This window comes from Ochotona princeps, chromosome 9 (genome assembly GCF_030435755.1).
Source record: "Ochotona princeps isolate mOchPri1 chromosome 9, mOchPri1.hap1, whole genome shotgun sequence".
Lineage (NCBI taxonomy): Eukaryota > Metazoa > Chordata > Mammalia > Lagomorpha > Ochotonidae > Ochotona > Ochotona princeps.
Window position 1 is genome coordinate 30,219,432 of NC_080840.1, and position 24,683 is coordinate 30,244,114.

The window sequence follows — 24,683 nt, forward strand, 5'->3', positions numbered from 1 at the left end:
CAAGGAGCCCTGAATTCCATCCTGTGTGCATGCAGGGACCCAAGTACTCGGGCCATCACCTGCTGCCTTCTTAGGTGCATTAGCAGGAATCTGGATCTGAAGTGTGGTAGCCAGGACTCAAATCAGCACTCTGATATGGGATGCAGGTCTCCCAAGAGGCAGCTTAACTCACTGTGCCACACACCTGCCATCACTACAGGGTTACCAACTGGCCTAGTTTCAGTACTCTTGTGTCTCAGAGAATAGGATGGCCTGAGGAAGTGGAGTGAGGCAGGAACAGCCAGCAGGTGGAAGAGTTAGAATACATACAACATTTATGAAAATTAAATCAATAGCCTTCTAAAATGGGCAAGATTGGTGGCACCCCTGAAATACAATGCTAACATCAAAGATCTCTAATCACCAAAACAGACGTAACAATGGAAGAGTGTGAGATGCTGTGAGACGCAGAGACACAAAGCGAGCACACAGTGTTGGATAAAAGGCTTGACACAGGGTTGCCAGAAACCTCTGATCTGTACAAAACACAATGTCTGCAATACACACTGAAGCAAAGAACAACCAAAGAAGGTCTGCCTGCAGGGCCTTGTCCGACCACCTCTTTGCAGTTTCTGCTGAGGCCTTTCTATTCTCTTTCAGGCTTGTGCACTTCTCAGTGAAAAAGGAGTGCAGCACTTACAGCGTTCTGGGCTCAGTTGCAGGGTCATTTATTCCCTAAATACTACATGAAACCATGTGGTACATGCAAGTGAGGATTTTTCAGGGCATTGGCTCAACACTAACAGAAGCAATCAGAGAACTATACAAGTTGAGTGCCTGAGCAAGTACTGTACATAAACAGATACAAATGACCATGATTATCTATCCGAATGACTCACACACTTTTAATAGATTCCAACCTCCCATGCTACATGATCTCAGTTACCCTGGAAATTTTGCACAGATATTACAGAATTTTTAATTCTTTACTTTTCATGACACAGTTCCTTAACCTCAGGGATTTCCCCTTTCATATTCCCCAAATATTACAGAATTTTAAAGTTCCTTTACCATTTAAACATCACTGAAGTAGTATTTAGGTTAACCATGCTAACAAGTAAACTGCACTAAGATAAATTACAGATAAAAGTGCCAAACTTTAAAACATCTTTTAACATCTAAACATATGTTTTAACATCTAAAGTTGTAGTAAGAATAACTGCTATTTATATCTGTGACATATAATTTTTCCCTTGTCAAAAACCTACAAACTATCTCACAGCTAAATTACAAAATAGGCAAAGCCACTATAAAGTAATGTGTCCCATCTCAATTTTTCATCTTACCTTGGCAATTATTTCAGAAATATTTTTCAGGGACTGCTTGATTGGATATTTGGCCATATCCCATTGGAACCTCGTTATATAGGTAACCAAGTCAACTGAAATGAGGAAATAAATTAATCACTAAAGAGAAGCATCAGAATATTTATGTTTTTTCCACACATTTTAGCATTAAAATATATTTTATATATAATTTATATATTGGAATATAATATATTCCAAGAAGCAGTTAACCTATTGCACAACACCTACTCCCCATGTGATTACTGTGTCCACAAATGTACACTCTAGTAATCTTCAAAGTACAGACCCTTTCCCTTTCAAATGGATGGAATAAAAAATGGGGGACAGCCAAACAGATGCTTAACACTAAGTTTAGTGATCAAAACCACTTTATCCCTCAAGTCCGGTGGGATTCAGATCAGAACAAAATACAGTAATGCTAACTGACAAAAGTAAGTCATTACAAATTACTTTTCTCTCTTCAGTTTCTTCTGGCAATATTCCAATGCATCCACAATATCAATGAAATTTCCAAAAGCAATTTTAGATGCAATGCCCTCCCTGACTGCCATTCACTGACATCTACCATTGCTCACTGGCCATACCAGATCATGAAATCTCTGGCATGCCAATAAAAACATCACAAAAATAGCATATCCACCTTCCATCCTATTCCAAAACACAAATGAACAGCGAGAGTGAACAATTAGTTCAGACTCCCCATATCAGTAAAAAGCAAGAACAAATTACTACATTTTTAACTGACTAATAAGCATCTACTATTTGCTAGAAGAAACAAGACTAGAAGAACACTGGATTTAAGATACAGAAACTTTATCATGGTCCATAATATAGCATGCAGTAAAACAAAATGGTTACTTCCCATTATAATCACTAAACATGGATGCCCTAATTTAGAATGAAGCAAATCCTAAAGTGGCATTTCATAAGAAAACCAAAAATCCAAGTGCAAATGACAACAATGAGGTCAACATTATAAAGCCATTACTACACAAAGCAAACTCTACCTAAGTATTAGTTTCTAGTCACAGAAGCAAAGTCAATAGACTGCTTTATAGGCACTAAGAAAATTCATATTCAAATTTGAGTGGAGGGGAAAATACCAAAAAAAATTTAAAATCAATCATTTCTACTCTAAGATTTTAGTAGTTGGATGTCACTAAATACAGAAACGTGTAAAGAGGACAACAATTATAGAACAGGAACAGTGGTGGGATACATAACTGGGAAACTTACTTGTAAATGTGAGTTGGTAAACAGAGGCCAGAAAGAGTTAAAGTAAATTTCTGTGAATACTGCTATCTTACACATGACTGTATTTTGGGAAGTGGCACAGTGGTACAGGCCACCTGTGACCATGGCATTCCACAGGAGCAATGGTTCAAGTCTTGACTCCTCCACTTCCAATGCTAATGCACGAGGGAAAATAGCAGAAGATGGCCAACGTATTTGGACCCTGTAGCCCTGGGGAGACCCAAATGGAGTTCCAGTTTCAGCTCCAGTTCAGCTTGGCCTAGCCAAATCTATTGTGGCCATTTAGGAAGTGAATCAGTGATAAAGATCTGTGTGTGTGTGTTTGTATGTATGTGTGCCTTTCAAAAAAATACATCTTTGAAGAAAAATTTTAAAGATTGTGCTCTGGGGACAGGATATAACTGGCAATTAGCAGCAACTTCAGTAATAATAATTGCATTTCATTAACTTTCTGTTGTATTTAATAACCTTACTTATAGGTTGTTTTCACATTCTTTTTCAGTTTGTGTAGTAAAGTTACTTCATTAAAGTTCATTATCAATTATGAAAATATAAGCTTACCTCCATTGGCCAACAGATTCTCCTGAACTTTATCTTTACTGTCCTCCAATACGTCAGCCATGTATTGAGCCACCTTCTTCACGACTCTGGGGAGGGAAAAGGAAAACACAACCATTTTCAGCCAAAAGACTCAGATCCCAGGTTACACAATCACTACCTATACAGAGTTGACTGCATAGGTTACCATTAAGTTATTCATACAATACAGAACAAATGGATTCTACTTTTTAACGATTTAAGGATAAAGTGAATCAAGATTTTGCTTCATGCGTAAGTCAACTAAATTACTGTAGGGTTTCAAGCACACTACGTGCAGTGTGCTTGTCAGTGTGACAAAAACAGAGGAGAAAAGTAGTGAGAAACAGTCTATAAACAGCCATATATCACACATTGAGAAGAAAGTGGACGATGGAACTGATTGCAAGGGCCACGGACAAAGAAGGAAGCCAGGAATGACATTCCGACTACACGCCAGTCACCGTGTTCTCCCACAGGACAAAAGGGATCCGCCAGGAAACAGAATGTAAACAAAAGTCACCAAGGAGGATGAGCTCCTATACTATTTATTCATAAACTATTGGTCAAACATCAGCTCTCTGTAAGGAATTGCTATAAAAGAAACCACAAGTACCAAAACCACCAAGGCACCTAGGTAAGACCTCGTCAAACCCTTCATTTTGTAATTGAAGACACGGACGCACAGAGATAAGTGCCTTGTCCACAGTCACCAGTTCCGCTGTAAACAGAAACGTGGGGTCTTCACTTCAAAGCCCAGGGTTCTTCAGCCCATTCCGTGTCACCACAAGGCCTTGGCTAGGAGTCAAGGTTACACAGACAACGTACCACTTTTACATTGCTTCAAATCTAACTGGAGAGACAAAAATACACAACTGACTAAATATGAAGCAGCATGAGTGAGGGCCAACTGTGACTACCAGGTCACAGAGAAGCAGAAAGGAGAAAGGCAGCACTTTTAGCTACCAGGATCAATAAGGAACAAGAGCCAGGATCCATTAGCAGCAATGAAGGGCTGGAATGGCTTTGATTATATGTGCATGTATCTTTCACCAAGCACAGTCTAGATCAAGATAAACCAAAGTGGAAAGCAATGGACATTCAGAGAATGGTGAGCCAGGACTAACCAGAGTAGCATGCTGAGAAGCAGGAGAACTGATGTCAGATTCCAGACAGGGATAGGATATGGTAGAGATAGGCCTGCGAGAACAAATATTCTGACTGCTATGCTCAACAGCTGGGAAGCAAAACCAGAAGACAAATTAAGAAACTCCTGAAACATTTTAAAAACGTGGGGAGAAAAGGAGACAGATCGGCTATATTTGAATGACAATCCTACTGCTGAGTAATCTCAAACCTGAGGAAATGAACTATTTCAGAAACAACGATGTATCCAAAGTCTTCAATGTGTAACATGGGGTTTGTACACATTCTTGGCTGGTTTCCCCATACATCTCTACAAGAATATCTATATAAAATACACATAGCCACTTCTCTTCCAATAATTACTGAGAAGATACAAACAATAGTAACTCCACATACCAAACTTTGGAGACTTCAAAAGCTGGAACATTTAAAATATTAAGTGACCACCTATCAATCCTAGTAACCAGATGGTTTTTCAGTATTTCTTAGGAAGGTTGAAGATGACGGGACAGGACAGCATGCAATAGAGCTGAGGAATTGCACTGGGAACCTGCAGTCCTACTGACCAGCCTACTAGCATTTGCCCTAAATATTTTTCACATTCCTTCAAAAAAGTGAGTAATTTTAAAGTTGTAGTAGGCCACCCCACTGATGATTTCAAGACAGCCCAAAAAGCAGCAAGAAAGCAGCACCCATCTCAGTCTCTCTCTGGTTGTCACCACTTGAAACTGGAAGGAGGGCAGACAGGACCTCAGGAAGACCATCAGCTCAGGCAAGGCAACTCAAACAAATTTCCTCAGATGCCTCTCTTAGTTCAAAATCTACTATCAAGAAACCACATTCTTTCCATCAGTTAGTTGAGTTTATCATCCCTAATTATTTTTGCTGTTTTTATAATTCATAATTATTTTTTCCGTATGAATCTACAGAATGCTAATCCTATAAGGAATGTTACTTTTTCTTTCACCCTATTCTTCCAATCCAGTGGGCAAGTGTCTCGCCTCATATGCTTCTCAGTGTTTCCTGAATAACGCTGTAGAACGGCCCCGAGGTGGCATTCCTGTCTCCAGGAGGACTACCTGTGCATCTACACGTCTGTTTCCTTCCCCAGGACGTGTTGTTCTTAGGAGAAGATGCTTCTCCCTGCAACCCTGATGTAGCCTATTCAAGTTCACAGAAACACCAAATTAAGAGGTAAGCTAATTCTGGTGCAAAAAAAAATTGGAAATCCATAGTTTTTTCATTAATATACATTTTTATGAACTTTATGAAGACTTTTAGGCATGGATTTCAAGTAATTTTCCCACCAAAATAAACGTCTTTTGATTCCACTGTCCGTGGATTTGTTGAGGCTTGCTCGTGGTCGCTCTGTAGAGGTTCTGTTCAGAAGAGCCTAACAGCACAATTGGGAAAACTTACTATGTAGATCTCAAGAAAGTTTCTCTCTAATCAAGCCTATTCACTTAAAGCTTCAATCAAAAGCACATTTGTGAGATTCCCCCAAATTCTGCATTTTAAACATTTTACTTATTTACATATGCAACATAAATTTAAAAGCTCTGTTTTCCGAGTCAAAACGATTGCAGACTGACTCTGTCAATGCAGAAAGTTATCAAGGATGTTATATTCATTTTCAACTATAATATGCACTGTAACTATTTCAAAAGTGATTTTAAAAAACACAATTCAGAAAAAACTTTAAGAATCACTGAATTTTCTGGGCCTGGCGGCGTGGCCTAGCAGCTAAAGTCCTCGCCTTGAACGCACCGGGATCCTATATGGGCGCCGGTTCTAATCCCGGCAGCTCCACTTCCCATCCAGCTCCCTGCTTGTGGTCTGGGAAAGCAGTTGAGGACGGTCCAAAGCTTTGGGACCCTGCACCCGTGTGGGAGACCTGGAAGAGTTCCAGGTTCCTGGCTTCAGATCGGCGTGCACCGGCCCGTTGCGGCTCACTTGGAGAGTGAATCATAGGACGGAAGATCTTCCTCTCTGTCTCTCCTCCTCTGTGTATATCTGGCTGTAATAAAAATGAATAAATCTTTAAAAAAAAAATAAATCTTAAAACCACCACCCAAAGGATAATTACTTAAAGCCCTCTAGAATGGCTGTAAGCAAAAAGATGAACAGTAACAAGCACTAGCAAGGATGTGAAGAAATAAGGATCCTTACACACTACACACTGATGGTGGGAACATAAAATGGAGCACCCACCTTTGGGAAGAGCCTGGCAGCCACTCCTCAGAAAGCTAACCAGAGTTACCGATGACCCAGCAATCCCACTCCTACATGCACACTCATTCAAGATGAAAACATAGGAGTACAAGAAAACTTGCTGTGGATGAATGTTCACAGCAGTATTCACACAAGCCAAAAAGTGAAAACCACCTCTAACTGTCCATCAACTCATGAACCAATGAGATACATTTATACATTTGAACATTATCTGGCAAGAAAGAGAAATGAAATATTGACAAAGCTACAGCAAAGATTAACTTTGAAAATATTACACTAAACCAAAAGACCATGTTGCAAAAGACCATGTGTTGTGTTCCGCCTACATGAAATGTCCACAACAGGCCAATCTATAGTGACAGAGAGTAGGTAGCAGATGGTGGGGGACAGGGAATGACAACTAATGGGAACAGAAACAGGGTATTTTTGATAGCAATGATAAAAAATATTCTAAAATTGTAGCAATGGCTGTATACCTCTGTGACTGTACCAAAAATCACAGAATTGCACACTTTAAAAAGGCAGAGTGAAATAGAAAGAGAGAGAAAAAAATCTTTCACTTACTAGTTCACTCCCCAAACAGCCACAACAGCCTAGTCTGGGGCAGCGGAAAACCAGAGACCAGGATTTGCCATCTGGGTCCCCTAGCTGGATTCTAAGAGACCACACACGTGGACCACCTACTAATTTCCCTGGCACATCAACAGGAAGTTGGATCAGGAGCAAAACACAACTTGAACCAGCATTTTGATACGGGAAGATGGTATTACACATGGCAGCTTTAAGTCACTGTGCCTCAACACAAGCCCTGAATTTCTAATTTTAAATAGGTGAATTGTATGATACTATATCAAGATAATATTTTAAAATCATGCTCACAGGCACATATTATTATCTCATCATAAAGAAAATAAACCATCATTTACTACAACCATTTCAACAAACAGAGAACATGTAAGATAACAGCCTAATATCCAGGTAGCCCGAGGTGTCTCTCATTATGCTCCACTCCATGCATACATTACCCTTCTACAAATGCATCCAGTTTAGCCAATTCATCTGACAAGCCAACCAAGACATCCAATGTGCCAACCTAGAAGGAAAACATGGCATTTCAGTATTTCTCTTCATCTTTTTTCTTGTAAGATGATATAACATGATGATTTAAAGGGCCCACAAAGCATACACACACACATCCACAAGATAACCCTCTAATGCATAGGCAAAAGCCCCAGGGGAGACATGAAGACACCCCAAAGGCAGGCCTATGCTTGCACTGCGCCTAGGAACAGCCAGTCATCTCCAGTTCTGCTTTACATCCCGGGCAATCAGAGCAAGAGGTTCACACCCAAGCGTCAAAGTGTCTGTAATCGAGTTTGTGGACAAAACCACCTACCTGTGTGCTAATAAGCATGTTTTGGATGAAATGTCCTGTCCTGTCTCAAAGGACTCCCTAACTCCAAAAATAGTAAGAACCAATACTTGTGGAACATTATGGCTAGTGGTGCATTAAGCCTGTGATTATAAATTGAAGTTAATGTTATTGCAAAAATTAAAAGAAAAAAGCACAAAGGAAAGGAAAGAAGGATCCAGGGAAGGAATTACACCTAAGAAATCTGCTCTGTATCTTAATAAAAAATGTCTTAAAATGAAGCAGAAATTTAAGTATTCTTAAATGAATGTTATCTATGGCTGACTCAGTTAATCAGCAAAATATAAGCATCAATTCTTTTTCATTCTTGCCAAAAGTTTGGTCAATTGATAACTGGTAGCCTGCCTCACTCTGAAACTGCTAGATTACAGGGTTTTTTTAGTTAGAGTTTAACTAGAAAAAGTAACTCATATTTGCAAAGTATAATTAAAGAGATTGTTAAGGGTTTAAAATGTTAGCCAGCATAATATGAATTTCTTAACAAAAGCTTGAAACAATACATAGTTTTCCTCTCCAAAAAATTATATTTGTGAACATATGAAATATTTTCATAACATTTCTGATACAGTTTAGAAAAGCACAAATGATCTACCATATGACCAGCCATCTCACTCCTGGGAATTTAACCAAACAAGATGAAATTAACATACAGAGGGTAATATATATTCACATGCTTTATAGCAGCTCATTTCACAGTAGCTAAGACATGGACTCAACCCAGGTGTTCAACAACAGATGAGAAAAGAAAGAAAATGTGATATATGTGTGTGTGTGTGTGAGACAGACACTAGAGAACACCACTCAGCCATAAAAAAGAGAATAAATATCTTGTCTTTTGCAATAAACAGATGCAACTGGAAACCATTATGCTTACTGATATAAGCTAGTCCTAAAATACAAATATATTTTCCTTGGTCTTTGGTAACTAATACAGAGTACAAAAAATTGATAATCTAATATATGAGTGGAACTGACATTCTGAGATTTGATTACTGTTTACAGCCTTTTTTATACTCTTAAGGAATAACAGGATTTTTTTTCTTCTATTTGCCACATGTTGACATCTTTCCCTAAAGGGGTGTTAAGCTTCTGCTCGCTTAGTGAAATGAAGATATGCCGTTGTAAAAATTTAAAAAGAAAGAGCGAGGAGGGAGGGTGAGGAATGTGGACAGCAGGGAGGACAGTATGAAAAGTATCATCATATTCCTAAACATGTACTGTGGAATTTCTTCACTTTATACAAATAAAATAACTTTTTAAAAAGCACAAACAAAAAGTGAGAATTAATTTTGGTAGCCTAGTCCTAAAATTTCAAAGAGCAAGAGACATTTTAAACTATGCCAAGGGTTGGCGACAAGAGGGCTTTCTTCTGAAGGAAACTGGGTATCACCCCATTGCTACCCAGAGTCGGATTTGGTTCTCCTCTCCTACACACTTCCTGTACAGCGCAGCTTCACCTTTAAGTCAGGAATGTTGAACTTGGAAGTGACAGCAAGATTATTGTTCTTTGTAGTCGCCGCATGCAGTTTTTCCCATGTTTGTTGACAGGTTTTCTCCCCAGGAGCTGATATAAGCCAGAACTCAGTCATGTTTGTTACTAGGAATGTCTTCTGAAATCCAGAAACTCTGAAATGCAAAACAAAACAAGACTACACTTAACACCATTTGTTTCCAAGGCCCTTCAGAGTCACACCAAAAGAAGAACAAAGTAGGAACATGTTTGAAACCTAATTTGTAACATCAGCCTAGGATCAAGCAAAGTCAAACTTACCTGGAAGTAAGTTTGGTAAAAAGTGATATATCTATGATAATAATGAGAAACAGATGCCCAAACCTAATATATGAAGTTCTCTTTCTCTTCCTAAAAGGGAATTACTCAAGAAGAATTTCTGTTAACCAAGAAAGTTGCAGTCACAAATTTACAGGTTTTTCTCAAACATTTAAAACATAGAGCCAAAATAGAAAATCATACACACAATACCTTTTATCCTGGAGAATTTTATTAAATCAATATACCTGATCATATAAATCTGCTGCCCTGGCTTAGCACATTCTACAATGTACTCAAATAACTAGTAAATTCTACTTACCTTAGGGAAATTGCAATCTAGAGAAAGGTTCTTAGTCCCTGACACATCTGTAACTGCCATTAACTGATTTACAAAAAAAAAAAAAAATCTTGCCAACATGCCTGGCCATTTTTAATTTAAGAGATGGAAACAGACAGAGCTCCCATCTGGTAGTTCACTCCCTAAATACCAACCACATGTGAGGCTAGCTGGGGCCAGAGTCAGGACACAGACACACAATCTAGACTTCACACAGGCCTTGATTGGGCCATCACCACTGAAGCTACCATCACTGCCTCTCAGGGTCCGCCATTAGTAGGAAACTGGAGTTAGAAAACAGAGCTGAGACCTAAACACAAGCTTTCCGATGTGGGACGTGAGTGGTTAACCGTCAGGCTAAGAGCCTGCTGACTGCTTGTCTAGCTACAACATTAGACTTTTGAGCAAGAGCATTTCATACATCACTAGGTCTGAGTAAGAAACAAGCTGTGAAGTTCCCTTTCCAAGGAGCTGCATTAACACTTCTATAACCTTTGTCCTTTCTCTCCTCCTCCTTCTCCTCTCTACCCATGGAGGGGAGGGGGTGGGAGGGAAGTACAGAGACAAATCTACTCAGAATCTAAGTAGGAAAACACCCAAACACAAAATCACTGCTAGAAGTGGAACGCTTACAGGGTCTTTGCTTCTGCTTTAATTGGCCTTCACGAGAACCCTCTCTGAAACTGGGAGACAGAATACAACTCATAAAGAACAAAATCAGATAATAAATGAGAAAGGACTTTTTAAAAAGGTTTTATTCACTTGAAAGGCAGATACAGAAAGAGGGAGAGACAAAGAGAACTCTTTCATCTGCTGGTTTGCGCCACAAATGGCCACAACCACCAGGGCTGGGCCAGGATGAAGCCAGGAGCTTCTGGGTTGCCCATGCTGCATGGCACTAGGCCGTCTTCTGCTGCTTTCACAGGCACATTACCAGGGAGTTGGATGGGAAGTAGAGCAGCAGGGATTTGTTCTGGCATCCATATGGAATGCCAGTGTCACAGGCGGCAGTTTTACTCACTATACCACAATACCAGCAAAGAAAGGATTTTGTAATTTAAATTCTTAGTTTCATAATCATAGTTGACAGTTAACTACTTCAGTATCCCATTTTACCTAAAGAAATCCTATCTACTCATTATGACATTATTGAAAATTAACATAACACAGAAGTCCTCTTATACATACACTTTTTCTAACTACTGTTTATAGAGCATCTACCAGTTACTGCTCTAAATGTTTTATAATCAATGAATCTTGTCAATATTCCTTAAGAAAAACATTCTCCTTCACTTACAGATAAGAAATTGAAAACTCATTGAAGTTAAATACAAGATGGTGGTACTACATATGAGTAACTCAAAAAATGTATTCTAAGATGCTTTTCCAACATTACTAATGAAGTTGCATCTTCATTAGCTCTTGGTGATGAAGAGTAACACTGTCTCAAGTGCAGGTGCTATACTTCTCAGACAACCAACAATCTAACCATGGGTTTGCTTGTGATCACTGTCCTAGACGGAGTGCTCAGTCTGGTCAGGTGACAGTACTGCTAACCTGGTGACCCATGGGTGTCATCCAAAGATAACCTTTGATTTAAAAAAACAAACAGGGCCCGGTGGCGTGGTCTAGCAGCTAAAGTCCTCGCCTTGAACGTGCCGGGATCCCATATGCGCGCCGGTTCTAATCCCGGCAGCTCCACTTCCCATCCAGCTCCCTGCTTATGGCCTGGGAAAGCAGTCGAGGACGGCCCAAGGCCTTGGGACCCTGCACCCACGCGGGAGACCTGGAAGAGGTTCCTGGTTCCCAGCTTCAGATCGGCGCAGCACCGGCCGTTGCAGTCACTTGGGGAGTGAATCATCGGACAGAAGATCTTCCTCTCTGTCTCTCCTCCTCTCTGTATCTCTTTGTGATAAAAATAAATAAATCTTTTTAAAAAAACAAACAAACAAACAAACAAACAAAAAGCAAAAACAAAATTCTCATCAGTCTACCTTAGCAACTTCAAATGCTGGGGTAAGCATTTGGCACAGCAGTTAGGCCATGGTTTGGGATGTCCACATCCTATGTCAGAGTAAATGGTTTCAGTCCCAGCTATTCCACTTTCAATCCAGCTTCCTTATGGTATGCACCCTAGGAGAAAGTGGATGAGGACTCAACTACTTGAGTCTCCCACATAGGAGACCTGGATTGAGTTCCAGGCTTCTGGCTGCAGTGTGGCCCATTCCCAGCTGTTACAGGCATCTGCATGTGGATAGAAGACCTCTCTTCTGTTTCCCTGTGTCTCCACTTTTCAAATAAAAATGGAAATAAAAAATTTTAAAGAAACTTAAAATGTAACACTTTAAGGTTATACCACATCATCCAACTATACTTTTTTTTTAAATGATTTTTATTTTCATTGGAAAGTCAGATACACAGAGGGAAGGACGACAGAGAGAAAGGTCTTCCATCCACTGGTTCACTCCCAAAATGGCTGTAACGGAAAAAGTTGCACTGATCCAAATCCAAGAGCCAGGAGCTTCTTCCAGGTCTCCCATGCAGGTGCAGGGAGACCATCTACTACTGCTTTCCCAGGCCACAGGCAGGGAGCTGGATGGGAAGTGGAGCAGCCAGGATTAGAACCGCTGCCCATCTGGGATCCTGGTGCATTCAAGGCAAGGACTTTAGTCACTAGGCTACCGTGTCAGGCCCCTTACCCTATTTTCCAACCTGATTTTTTCTCATTTTTAGAGTTACCTGTGGCGATCCATGTGGGTCATTTCTTTTCTTTTTTTTTTTTAAGATTTATTTATTTTATTACAAAGTCAGATATAGAGAGGAGGAGAGACAGAGAGGAAGATCTTCTGTCCGATGATTCACTCCCCAAGTGAAAGCCACAACAGCCAGTGCTGCGCCGATCTGAAGCCGGGAACCAGGAACCTCTTCCAGGTCTCCCACATGGGTGCAGGGTCCCAATGCATTGGGCCGTCCTCGACTGCTTTCCCAGGCCACAAGCAGGGAGCTGGATGGGAAGTGGAGCTGCCGGGATTAGAACCGGCGCCCATATGGGATCCCGGGGCGTTCAAGGCGAGGACTTCAGCCGCTAGGCCATGCCACCGGGCCTGGGTCATTTATTTTCAATACTGCATGGTATTCTATCATGAATAAACTGTATGACCCACCTTCCTTCTGGTAAGTTCTTGTCCCCCACCCTTTTTTTTTCCGCTATAAACAACTGCAGTAAGTACAGTCTGCTTTTGTGGAAGTTTCTTTGGACAGATAGGAGTAAAAGAGCTGAATTGGAGAATGGGGTCACGTGGTAGAATGTCTTGCAGAAGCTGTGGTTTAGGTAATGCCTTCTGCCATGCTCCTACACAATGTGACTTTGTTATTCTTTTCACCAAAAGGTATGGCCTTGCAACCTGCTGTGACCACAAAAACACATAAAGGTACATTATGCAAGTTCAGAGCCCAGATCTCAAGAGGCCTTGCAACTTCCATTTCTGTGGCTTGCCCTCCCCTCCCCTTATGATGTAAGGAAGCCAGTCTAGACCACAAGAAGAGGCTATGCAAGAGGAAACAGACATCCAAGGCAGGCTGCTTGGGACCTTCCTGCCCATCATCTCCAAGCTGCATTGGTAATTCTACAAGACCTTGGCAACTTGGAGAACAAGAGCTAAGAGATCACAGCTCTAAACCACTAAGTTTTTGGATGGTTTGTTCTATAACAGGAGATAATTGGCAGGTGGCTGTCCACTCTATGTCCGGGTTGGTACTATGGCAGGCAGCAGGCTGTGTCACTGCCTATTGTGCCCATATCCCATTCCAGAGTGCTGGTTCAAGCTGCAGCTCTCCCACTCCAATCCAGCTTCCCAGCATCTGCCTGGGAAGTAGCAGACAGTTGCTCAGAGGCTCGGGAGCTCTGGACTCCTGGTTCCAGTGTGGTCCAACCCTGGTTGTTGCAGGCATTTGGAGAATAAGCCAGTGGAGAGAACATCTCTCTGCTTCAGTCTCTGTCACCCTGCCTTCCATGCAGATGAAAATAAATTTAGAAATCAATATTATGAGTTTCTATTTCCACAATTTAAAAAACACACACTGGCCTATACTGTTCACAATCACATGCTTGCAGAAAGTACAACAGGCAAGCACAGAGGCAGTTTAGCTGTGTATATAAGATTTTATTTCGTTCAAATAAAAATTTGTTTCTCGAATATGAGAAAATGTTAACACCTGTGAAATCTAGGTAGTAGTATAGGAATGTGTCAATTGAAGTATTTAAACATATTCTGTGTATCTGGATTATCACAAAACTAAGTATAACTAAGTAAAAACATTGTGTATAAGTTAAAAAATTAGCCTGCTTAGAAAATTCATTAAAAAATTAGTAACATTTTTGAAGTACAATATTTTAAGAATAAACTAGTTACCAAGTTAACTCATCGTGTATACTTTTTTTTCTTCCTGGTAGAAATGTTGCCATGTGTTTAGTATCATCTTATGATCAAATATAAAATAGTGAACATAAGCTTTCTTGCTGTTTTGGATTTTTCATAAAGTACTTTTGGGTCAATACAGCCAGCAGTCTAACTGCATACTGAAGCAAGGGGAGGAGCTCCAGCTATACCTTCTACCTATCTCAGGCAGATGTTTTGTCATTTCCAGACACAAGAAGGAGAGCTGTCTCCTGCCTCTTGCACCAGTCACTTCATCTAGCTGCTCCAAGGCCTGCTCCCTTCACTCTTCCCTTGGGCCACTTGGCCTTGACTATGTCCCCCATCTCTGCCTTCCTCTTCCTAATACTCCTGTACTGACTGAATCTAGTTCTTTCAGCCCGCACAGTGATTACAAGAGTACCTTCCTATTTAAAACACTTAGAGAATACAATGGCTTCTTTAAACGTTTTAGTAACTCAGTTCTTAATGGTATTAGCTTCATGGAAAATTGAGGTTTTATTTGTATATCATTTTATACAAGTGGTTCTGATTCAATCTATTTGAGGACATATTTTATATTTCTTATCCCCTACAAACAGCAGGTAAACAAGTCAATTCTTCCTGCACTAGATTGTCTAAACTGCAGCTTCTGCAAAGGCTGTACCCCCCAAGCTTTCACAGTAGATGTCACTGTCACACTCCGTAGACTCCCAGAAATGCTTTTTCATCTAACACATTCCCAAAGGATTTCAAGAAACGAAAAAAAATTTTCTCATCTATAAATAACACCTGTCCTTTTTACTTCACTGAACTTTTACCAGAATCAAAGGAAACAAGGTAATGATCAAGTCTAAACAGAACTATAGTCTAGAAATATCTAGGAAAATTCTCCAATTCTAGCTCTCAAGTGGAGCTGAACCTTTTGTATTTCTAGGGCTTCATTGTTGAGGATGAGGAAAAGATGCCATCTGTTTTTGATACTTTGCTGCACACTTCTGAGCCACTATCTCACAATTATTAATTTGCAGGACAACTGGTAGCTTAGGGAATAATACTCAAAGAGGCTAGTACCATGAGGTATTGTTCATCCACAAGGATATGCTCTGAGACATGCATCATCAGAATATTTCATCATGCAAACAGCTAGCATCCACTTGCATTAACTAAGATGGCTATGATAACTCCAGATGACACAATCTCACGGATCACCACTGGATATGTGGCCTACTGTTGAAAGGTCTTACATGGCACCTGACCACAACTCACCCAAGTGAATCTCCAAATGGAAGTTATTTCTCTCCCTCTCTGTTGCTCTTTCAAATAAAAGGGGTTTTTTTTGAAAAGGATAAATTTGTGAAATGTAATTTAGCACTATTGATCAAACTGTGCATATTCTTCAACCTAGCTAAGCCTACATTAAAAAAGCAAACAGGAATATATGTAGGTCCAAACATTAAGCTATATAAAAAAAAAACCCTGTAAATAATTATCTTTTGCGAGTAAATTTTAAAGTTTTTGTTCTTTCTGTATATTCCTATAGAAAAAAAATGGATAAATATTTGCTTTGCTCAAGACTGCTGTTTTATTTTAAATTCCTTATGTATAGGGCCCAGAGTGGCAGCCTAATGTCTAAATCCTCACCCTGCATCCACCAGGATCCCATATGGGCACCGGTTCACATCCCAGTTGCTCCACTTCCCATCCAGCTCCCTGCTTGTGGCCTGGGAAAGCAACAGCAGATGGCCCACATCCTTGGGACCCATGTAGGAGACCCAGAGGATGCTCCTGGCTTCAAACTGGCTCAGTTCCAGTGGTGGTGGCTACTTGGGGAGTGAGCCAGAGGATGGAAGATCATTCTCTGTGTCTCTTCCTCTCTGTAAATCTGCCTTTCCAATTAAAAAAAAAAAAAACTTAAAAAATAAAAACATAACCTACATCTCTTAAAAAAAAAGTAAGTAAAGCAAGTGAAGGGGTTGGGCAGGATTCTTTATGCAGAGGCCAAGATGGGAAAATTCTGGCAAAAAAAAAATGAGGGAAACAGGAATCAAAGTTTTAAATCCTCCTATCTTGTCTGAGCGCAGTAAGTATACTGCCTTCCTTTAGAAGCAGTAAATTCCTTTTCATAATGGAAGAAAGGAACAAAAGCTAAACCTGCTGACTAGAGTGCTGAAGCTCCTGATTGCATTACCTACATTCTACTCCCACAGTCTGAGTCTGTGAGTTACTTCCTACCACAACTACTTTGAATGTAAAATTAAAACAATAAAGCAGGAACTGTCACCACAACACAGACGCTGGAGTGACAGCCTGGCAGGAGACATGCCAGCACCACCTCTGTGCAGGAAGGGAAGTGCCTGGCCCAGGAGAGGGGCAACCGGACAAAGCAGCTGAGCATCCCAATGGGAACCTCAACCTTAGCTGATGCCAACACCACACTCTCTGAAACACACCCATCTCTCCCCAGAAATCAGATGTACCTGGAAGGTGGTCTATGAATAAAAGCTTCCTCTTCAGCTATTGGAAATGCAATCAGCCCTCCACATGCACCGGTCCCCCAGGTGACGAGTCAACCAACCACCAGTGGGAAATACTCAGGGGAAAAAAAATATGTCTATGCCAGACAGACACATTTTCTCATCATTAGTTCCTAAACAACACTTTGTAACTATTTACTCATCATTTACATTGTATTAAATTACAAGTAATCTGGAAAGGATTTAATGTACTCAAAAAGACATGCATAAATTACATGCAAATATTATGTAATTTTGTATGAGGGACTTGACCATTCAGATTTCGGTATCCCCACAGTATCCAGAACCAATGCCTCTCAGATCCTGAAGGATGACTATCGAGTTTACTAAGCAGCTTATTCCCACAAGCACCAGAAAAGGTATACCTGAAACATCAGGGAGCTACCACCCAGCTTCTGAATGTGCACATCAGCTTGTAACACAGCTGACTGGTATGCAACATACACCACAGCTCGTTCATTTTTAAAAAGCGCCACATCCTAACCTACATAGCACCAGTGCCATACAAACAAAAAACACCACATCCTAGGCTAAACAGTACTAGCCCAACAAATAAAAATAAGAATGCTTTCCTTTTGAGCGTGCAAGTTTTATCCTTTCAAACAGAAGCAGCTGCATTGGGACTGTGGGAGGGGTTTACTCACAACATAATTTATTTAAAGGTTTCCAGCATCCAAAAGGCAGATTTTATCTTTCAGGGAATACTTTTTTTTTTTTTAAGATTTATTTTATTTTTATTACAAAGTCAGATATACTGAGAGGAGGAGAAACAGAGAGGAAGTGGAGCTGCCGGGATTAGAACCAGCGGCCATATGGGATCAAGGCGAGGACCTTAGCCACTAGGCCATGCTGCCGAGCCCAGGGAATACTTTTTTTGATTCACATGGAATGAGACATTCAAATTGTTAGAGCATGTACCTTATGAAATAAATATTAACTTTAATGCATTTTATTTTTAACTGACCCATAGATGTTCTATAATCCTATTAAAGATTCCCCAAATTTCATGCCATCAGTGTAAGTATGAAAGACAATTTTACCTTTAATAGATGCATTTTTCTGTAGACTATCATCTTTTCATTCCATAGTTGACTAGAAATAAATCTGTAAAAACAATGTCCTGTTTTCACATAGATGATTAGATGAAACTGGCTCCTAGCTAGCTAAGTTGGGGAGATAACACTTAAAATAATCTTGGGAAGTTTCTAGAAACTTCTGGTAAAACTGCCTGCACTGGCACACACAGCTAGGAAGACATTATAGCATACCTACTACTGATCACAACCACAGCCTCCTGAGCTCCCTAAAATTCCCTCTTTTCACAGGCAACTCAGCAGTGACCCAGAGAACAAGCAATTCCTTCCATGTCAGGGGATTCCGTGAAATAACACTCAAGGCTCCCTAACCACTGCTTCTCTTTTCTTTGGGGGATGGTCATTTATAACAGTGACTGAATCACAACAGCATATACTGCTGGAAAATGCTGTAACTCAAACATGGTGGGTGCATTTATCAAATTAATGACTTCTCCCCACCTGTGACTCTGTAAGCTTAAGACTGTAATTACCAGTAACAAATACAGTATGGGCCTGGAACAGTAGCCTAGTGGCTAAACTCATCACCTTGCATGCACCTGGATCTCATATGGGTGCTGGTTCATATTCTGGCAGCCCTGCTTTCTGTCCAGCTCCCTGCTTGTGGCCGGGGAAAGCAGTCAAAGTTGACCCAAAGACTTGGGACCCTACACCCCTGTAGGAGACCTGGAAGAAGCTCCTGGCCTCCGATTGGCTCAGCTCCAGCTGTTGCGGCCGCTTGGGGAGTGGATCGTCCTCTCTGTCTCTCCTCCTCTCTGCATATCTGACTTTCCAATAAAAAATAAATAACTCTTAACAAAAAAACCACTGTACATGTACCATGTGCACATCAACATATTAAGCAATTTTATGCTTAATTCCTTCAAAGTAGATGTTATCATGTGACTGCCTCACTTGCAGACATTGAAAGAATGAATAAAATAATTTGCCCAAAGACACACAATTATTAACTACATTTTAATGGAACTAAAAGGAATCTATTTTGAGGTATCCATGCACTTTTTATACAAGTTTCTTAAAGAAATACATAGTTTCTAAGTAGGCGTTCATTTTAGCAATTAAGACACCCATATGCTACAATCAGGGTGTCTAGGCTGGACATCTGGCTCCAGTGCCTGACTCCAGCTTCCTGCTAGTGCAGACCCTGGGAGGCAGCAGTGATGGTACAAATAGCTGGGTTCTTACCACCCACGTGAGAGACTGAAATTTAGCTTCTGGAGCTTGGCGTTGGCCCTGGCTAAACCTTGGTCCTCATAGGGTTTTGGGAGTGAACAAGAAGATGTGAACTCATTCCCCTGCCTCTCAAATAAATGAAAACTTAGAAAAATACCTAGTGTTATAACAGTTACATTAAAACTTCAAAAAGGCAGGCCTGGCACGGTAGCCTAGCTGCTAAAGTCCTTGCCTTGCACATGCTGGGATCCCAAATAGGTGCCGGTTCTAATCCCTGCAAGAAGCTCCTGGCTCCTGGCTTTGGTTCAGAGCAGCTCGGCCATTGTGGCCACTTGGAGAGTGAATCATCAGATGGAGATCTTCCTCTCTGTCTCTCCTCCTCGCTGTATATCTGACTTTCCAATAAAAATAAGTAAATCTTTAAAAAAAACTTCAAAAAGGAGCATTAAATTAGTAAACTTGATGATATGTTAGTTTGTTAAAAAATTACTTTGAATCTCTGTGTCCTGCAATACCTGGCCAACAAATAAAGGATGGCACCACCCGCATGCTCTGCAACCAAACAGCACCTCCCCGCCAGGAGGAATATGGAAATACACAGAGCACTTGCACACTGTTCCCATGTGGGGAACATTAATCACCACCTAGAGGATGGGAAGCTAAATGAGGGCTGATCCTACCCAAAGCACCAAGAGCACCCACACACACACACAAAAAAAGAATAAATAGAGGTCAGCACCCATGGCGTAGCATGCAAAGCGTCAGCCTGCAGCACCGGCATCCTACAGAGATGCTGGTTCACGCCCCAGCTGTTCCATTTCTGATCCAGATCCCTGTGTATGGCCTGGGAAAGCAGTGGAGGATGGCCCAAGTCCTTGGGACCAATCACCCAAGGGGGAGACCCAGAAGAAAATACTGGCTTCAGATGGGCTCCGCTCTGGCTGTTGTGGTCATTTAGGGAATGAACCAGCAGTAACAGGATCAATCTTCCCTTCTCTCTGAGTAACTCTGCCTTTCAAATAAGAATAAATCAATCTTGTTTAAAAAGAAACTATAGGCTGGCTCAAAAAAGAAAACCCTTCATGATGAAATTAACCTATTAGTGGACTGATGCGATATCCTAGTGGCTAAATCCTGCCCTTGCATCTGCTGGGATCCCATATGGGCACCAGTTCATATCCCAGCTGCTCTACTTCCTATCAGGCTTTCTACCAGGTGAGAAGAAAAAGAAAAAATAAATAAATAAAGCTGCAGGCAGCAGCTTTACTATGACATCACAGTGCTTATAAGTCTTGTTTTAAAAAGAATATAGTTTGAAAATTCTAGTTCCAAGGATCACGCATGTCAACTGAAAATGTCAGACTGCCCTAACTGACTGACCATCTTTCCAAGGGCATCATGCTAATGCTGTTTATAAGGTCTTAAAAAAAATTCAGAAAATGGAAATCTAAGATGAAATTATAACTAAATACATACTTTCACATCCAAAGGGCATGCAGATGAATCAAAATAAACAAAAGAACAAATCTGGTTACACACACCAGTACTCCCACGCAGAAGGAAGTTTTGAAAACTGCACTGGGACTTGTGGGCTTGTGGGCTTGAGGAGATCTTCTGTGCAGGTTTATTTTGTCACTGCTTTGTAGCCAGCAGAATTACTACACATGTGTTGGAAAGAACACAGAATCAGATTTTCAAAGTCTCATGGTTTCTTTTTAGGTAGCAAAAATGAATGTAAATGAGATTCCTAAGACTAATGCCCTAAAAATAAAAATGAGTATTTCCTGCTCAGCTTTAAAAACAGAGTTACATTAACCAAGTAGCTCTCAAGCCCTAAGCTCTGTTTCCCTAGAATTCACCAAGGCACGCCAGAAGGGAACAGGATGCAGGCAGTCTGGGGCACAAGCCCAAGGCACCGTCTTCAATACCAGCGCAGGCTTGCTCCTAGCCTACCTGCTGTGGCTGAAAACCTGAGGCTTGCCACTCACCTGTTACTCTTATCTCCTTCAACTCAGCTGCAAGCTGAATGGCTGCACACAGGCTCAAGCAGTTCCTGATCAGACCCCTTAGAGCTGGCCTAAGAGAAAAATTTCACTCCAAGGGCTAAATCAAAGAGCATACAACATACTAATGAGCAGCAGGAATAAATACATCAGCAGTCAGAAGACTTCGGGTCACACCAGGTATTTCACCTGTTTTTAGTCCCGAGGATTTAGAGAGGTTCCTATCTACACACCTAATAGTGTTCTCATCTTCCATCTTTCCGAGACCCAGGAGAACACAGACAGACAGGGCAGGAACTTCCACCAACCCCTAGCTCCGCTGAGCTGAGCCCAACCAGACTTTCTCTGTCATTCTTCAGTACATACAGGAGGTTATACACCTTTCAACTCTACAATGTTCCCCTCACCTAGTCTCCCCTCATTGACTTTGGCCACCTTCCTCACATGCCACAAGATGATCTCGAAGCCACAGTTGGATTCCCTCCACTGCCTATACTCTTCACCGACTTCCCTCTGATTTTAGGGGGAAAAAAACAGACCAGCTTTCCTGATCAGATTTCTCACACTGTACCCTCCCTGTTAGAGCCACACTAGTCCTCCCACAACTTCTCAAAAGTGTTATTCCTCCACACACCTCAGGGCCCTGGCATACACTGCGCCGTGAGCCTGGGCTGCTCCTCTCACTCACACCTTTACTTCGTCCTTTCTGCCCCTTTTGAGGTCTCAGGTCAAAACTCAGCAAAGCATTCTTAAATCGGCCATGATCCTGGTAAACTCTTTCACACCATTGGCTCTTGAAAGCACATTTTACACTTGTATGAGATTCATCAAAAATCCATCCCGCCAGGGGCCAGCACTGTGGGTAAGGCGGTTAAGCTGCCACCTATCCTATACAATGTAATGCCAGCATCTTATATACTAGCAGCGGCTCAAGTCCTGAGGGTTCCTGTTCATATGCCTGGAAAAGTAGAAGATGGTCCAAGCTGCCTGGGCCTCTGCCACCCACATGGGAGACCTGGATGGAGTTCCAAGCTCCTGGCTCCACTGGCCCCATGCACAGACGTTATCTTCTGTCTCTCCCTGTCACCTTTCAAAAAAAAAAAAGAACGTTTTTCAAATAAGTAACATTTAAAAGTCAGCCCCTCAGCATGACTATAATACACTCTGGAAAGAAGAGACTGTGTTTTCTAAGCTCTAGCCTCAGCACAGGAAACACACAGCGCTCACTCAATAACCATTAGTTGAATGAATATGTAAATAACCATTATTCAAATGTTCTCTTGACCCAGCCCCTACTATACTCTCCACTTTTCCACAAAGCAATCCACCACACCTGAACTTCTGACTCCCTCCGATACACTTCTCTCTGATTCTGCCTTCATACCCTGTGGGCTTTCCCTGACTAGAAAAAGTCCCTCGCAACCAAGAAAACATACACACCTGCGAAACTCCCACCGGCTTGCCCCGATCTTTCCCAGTTCTCTTTCCTCCAGGACAGCTAGCTAGCTGCCCCAGGCAGGAGTCCATACACTGGCCCTGCCCCACACCCTCAAGGCACTTGGCATGTTCTTGGATAATTATATAGGAAAAAAAAAAAAAACAACCACACATCCTTTAATGGGCTGGGTGTGTGACTTCTCTCCCCAACACTGGTGTGTGAACTCCTAAAGTCTCCACGCTGAGGAGCCCCACTCCTCCAAGGGCCTAGCGCCAAGTCCCGACTGCTTCCTAAATTCCTTCCGCCTTAACACACTACGTATGCCCTCTGAAAAGAAGCCCAGCTTCCTCTTTGTCCTGTGTTTCTCAGGTGATCCCATTTGCCTATGACACTCGGGCAAGTTTCCTTTTGGGATTTTTTTTTTCTTTTTATGGACTTCCCTTCCCCCACTGCAATCAAATTTCAAAAATGGTTTGAGTTCTCTGGCTCTCTGTCCTTGCCCCTATCAGGATTGTGTGCCCTCTGGAGGGTCCACTGCGTGCAGTCAGGTGGGGGAGTGAGGGGAGCGTTCTTACGCCCTTTAACCTCCACGCCAGGGTGTACACGTCCTGAAGCCTCCTCCGCTGTGACCTCCTACACACCATCCCAAGTCTTCGCCTGGGTATTCTGTCACCTGTCGCCGCCTTCAACCAGGTGGCACGGATTTACTGTGACGCTCACAAGAGAACGGTCCCGGACGCCCTGGGTCTCTCTTTTTTTTTTTATCTCTGTCCTCTTTTTCCCACCCCTCCTCCTTAGAAACGGAAGCCAAGCCCCAGGTTGTGGTGAAAAGGCGCCGAGAAAGCAGACATATCCAACCAGACAGCTCCAGCCCCACCGCCCCGGCCTCGGCCCCCGCGCCCACCCCCATCCCTCCCCGGCGGCGACCGCAGCGCAAGCTCCGGCCTGGCTAGTGCTCGCCATCCGGAACAGCCATCGCTCACTGACCCAAGGCAGGTGTCAACCGAGGAAGTGGCAGCAGGTAGGTACAGGTAAGGAGGCAGGCAGCCTGGTAGACGTTAACGGATCAGCGCTCCATCCCTCCCCGACCTAAGCTCCGGCTTCACGGCTTCCTCGACCCCAGCGCCCACACAGCAAGTCACGTGCCGGACGGAGCAGTCAGCTGACCGGGCGCGCTTGGTGCGCCATTGCGCAGCCGCAGCCCCCCACCGCCGCCGGGCCTGGGGCATGGGCGGAGCCGTGCGCCTGCGGAGAGCCGGGCGCCCGGGGATTCTGGCGGGCAGTTCCCGGCTGGATCCGGTTTCCCGCAGCTCGCAGGGTCGCCCGCCGAGTCTCGGCCGCCACTTGGGAGCGTCACCGCCGCCATCCTTAGCATTTTCCAAGAGAAGGTTTCTGTGGGTCAGAATTTCTGTTCAGCCCCATCTTGGGCTCCTTCGCTCGGAAATTTTCCTCAGTCTCGCTGAGTAACATGCTTAGTGGTTCACGTCCCTTAATTCACATTTTCCTTGCCGTCCGCTTCAGTTTCATTCCATAAATGTGCATAGTCCGTTTGCCCTGCACCCACCGTGGTGCTGCTTTTGTTTGTGGGGTTTTGTTTGGTTTTGTTTTTGAGGATGACCTGCTGAAGCGAATCCTTCTCTCCACGATAGCATGATGCTGGCCCAGGGGTGCCTGTGGCCTCACAGACAGATGAACCTGCATCCTCACAGACAGATGAACCTGCATGGAACACAGGCATGGAAGCGGAAAGTGTGGCCTTTTTGAAAAGCAGGTAGCGGGCTGCGCTGCAGAACCTTGCGTGTGCTTGGGAAGATGGGTGGGGGGTGGGTCCTCGAGTTTCCAACATCAAATTTGGGAAATAGCAGAGATTTGAGATTTTTCTACTTTTGTCCTTTTGGGCTAACAGGAAATTGCAAAGCACCCTGGTGT

General features: G+C 42.3%; 1 protein-coding gene across 1 annotated transcript in view; it reads right to left on the reverse strand.

Moving 5' to 3' along the window:
• The window catches only part of ATP6V1C1 (ATPase H+ transporting V1 subunit C1), a 43,180-nt gene extending 19,272 nt beyond the window's left edge, over positions 1–23,908 (reverse strand). The window contains exons 1-5 of the mRNA XM_012925629.2: positions 23,742–23,908; positions 9,444–9,612; positions 7,580–7,647; positions 3,162–3,247; positions 1,326–1,420 (exon numbers count right to left, since the gene is read on the reverse strand). Of these exons, the coding sequence (XP_012781083.1) occupies positions 1,326–1,420; positions 3,162–3,247; positions 7,580–7,647; positions 9,444–9,575 (381 nt within the window). The 5' untranslated portion in view covers positions 9,576–9,612; positions 23,742–23,908. The remainder of the gene's footprint in view (positions 1–1,325; positions 1,421–3,161; positions 3,248–7,579; positions 7,648–9,443; positions 9,613–23,741) is intronic.
• Between the last annotated feature and the right edge of the window lie 775 nt (positions 23,909–24,683).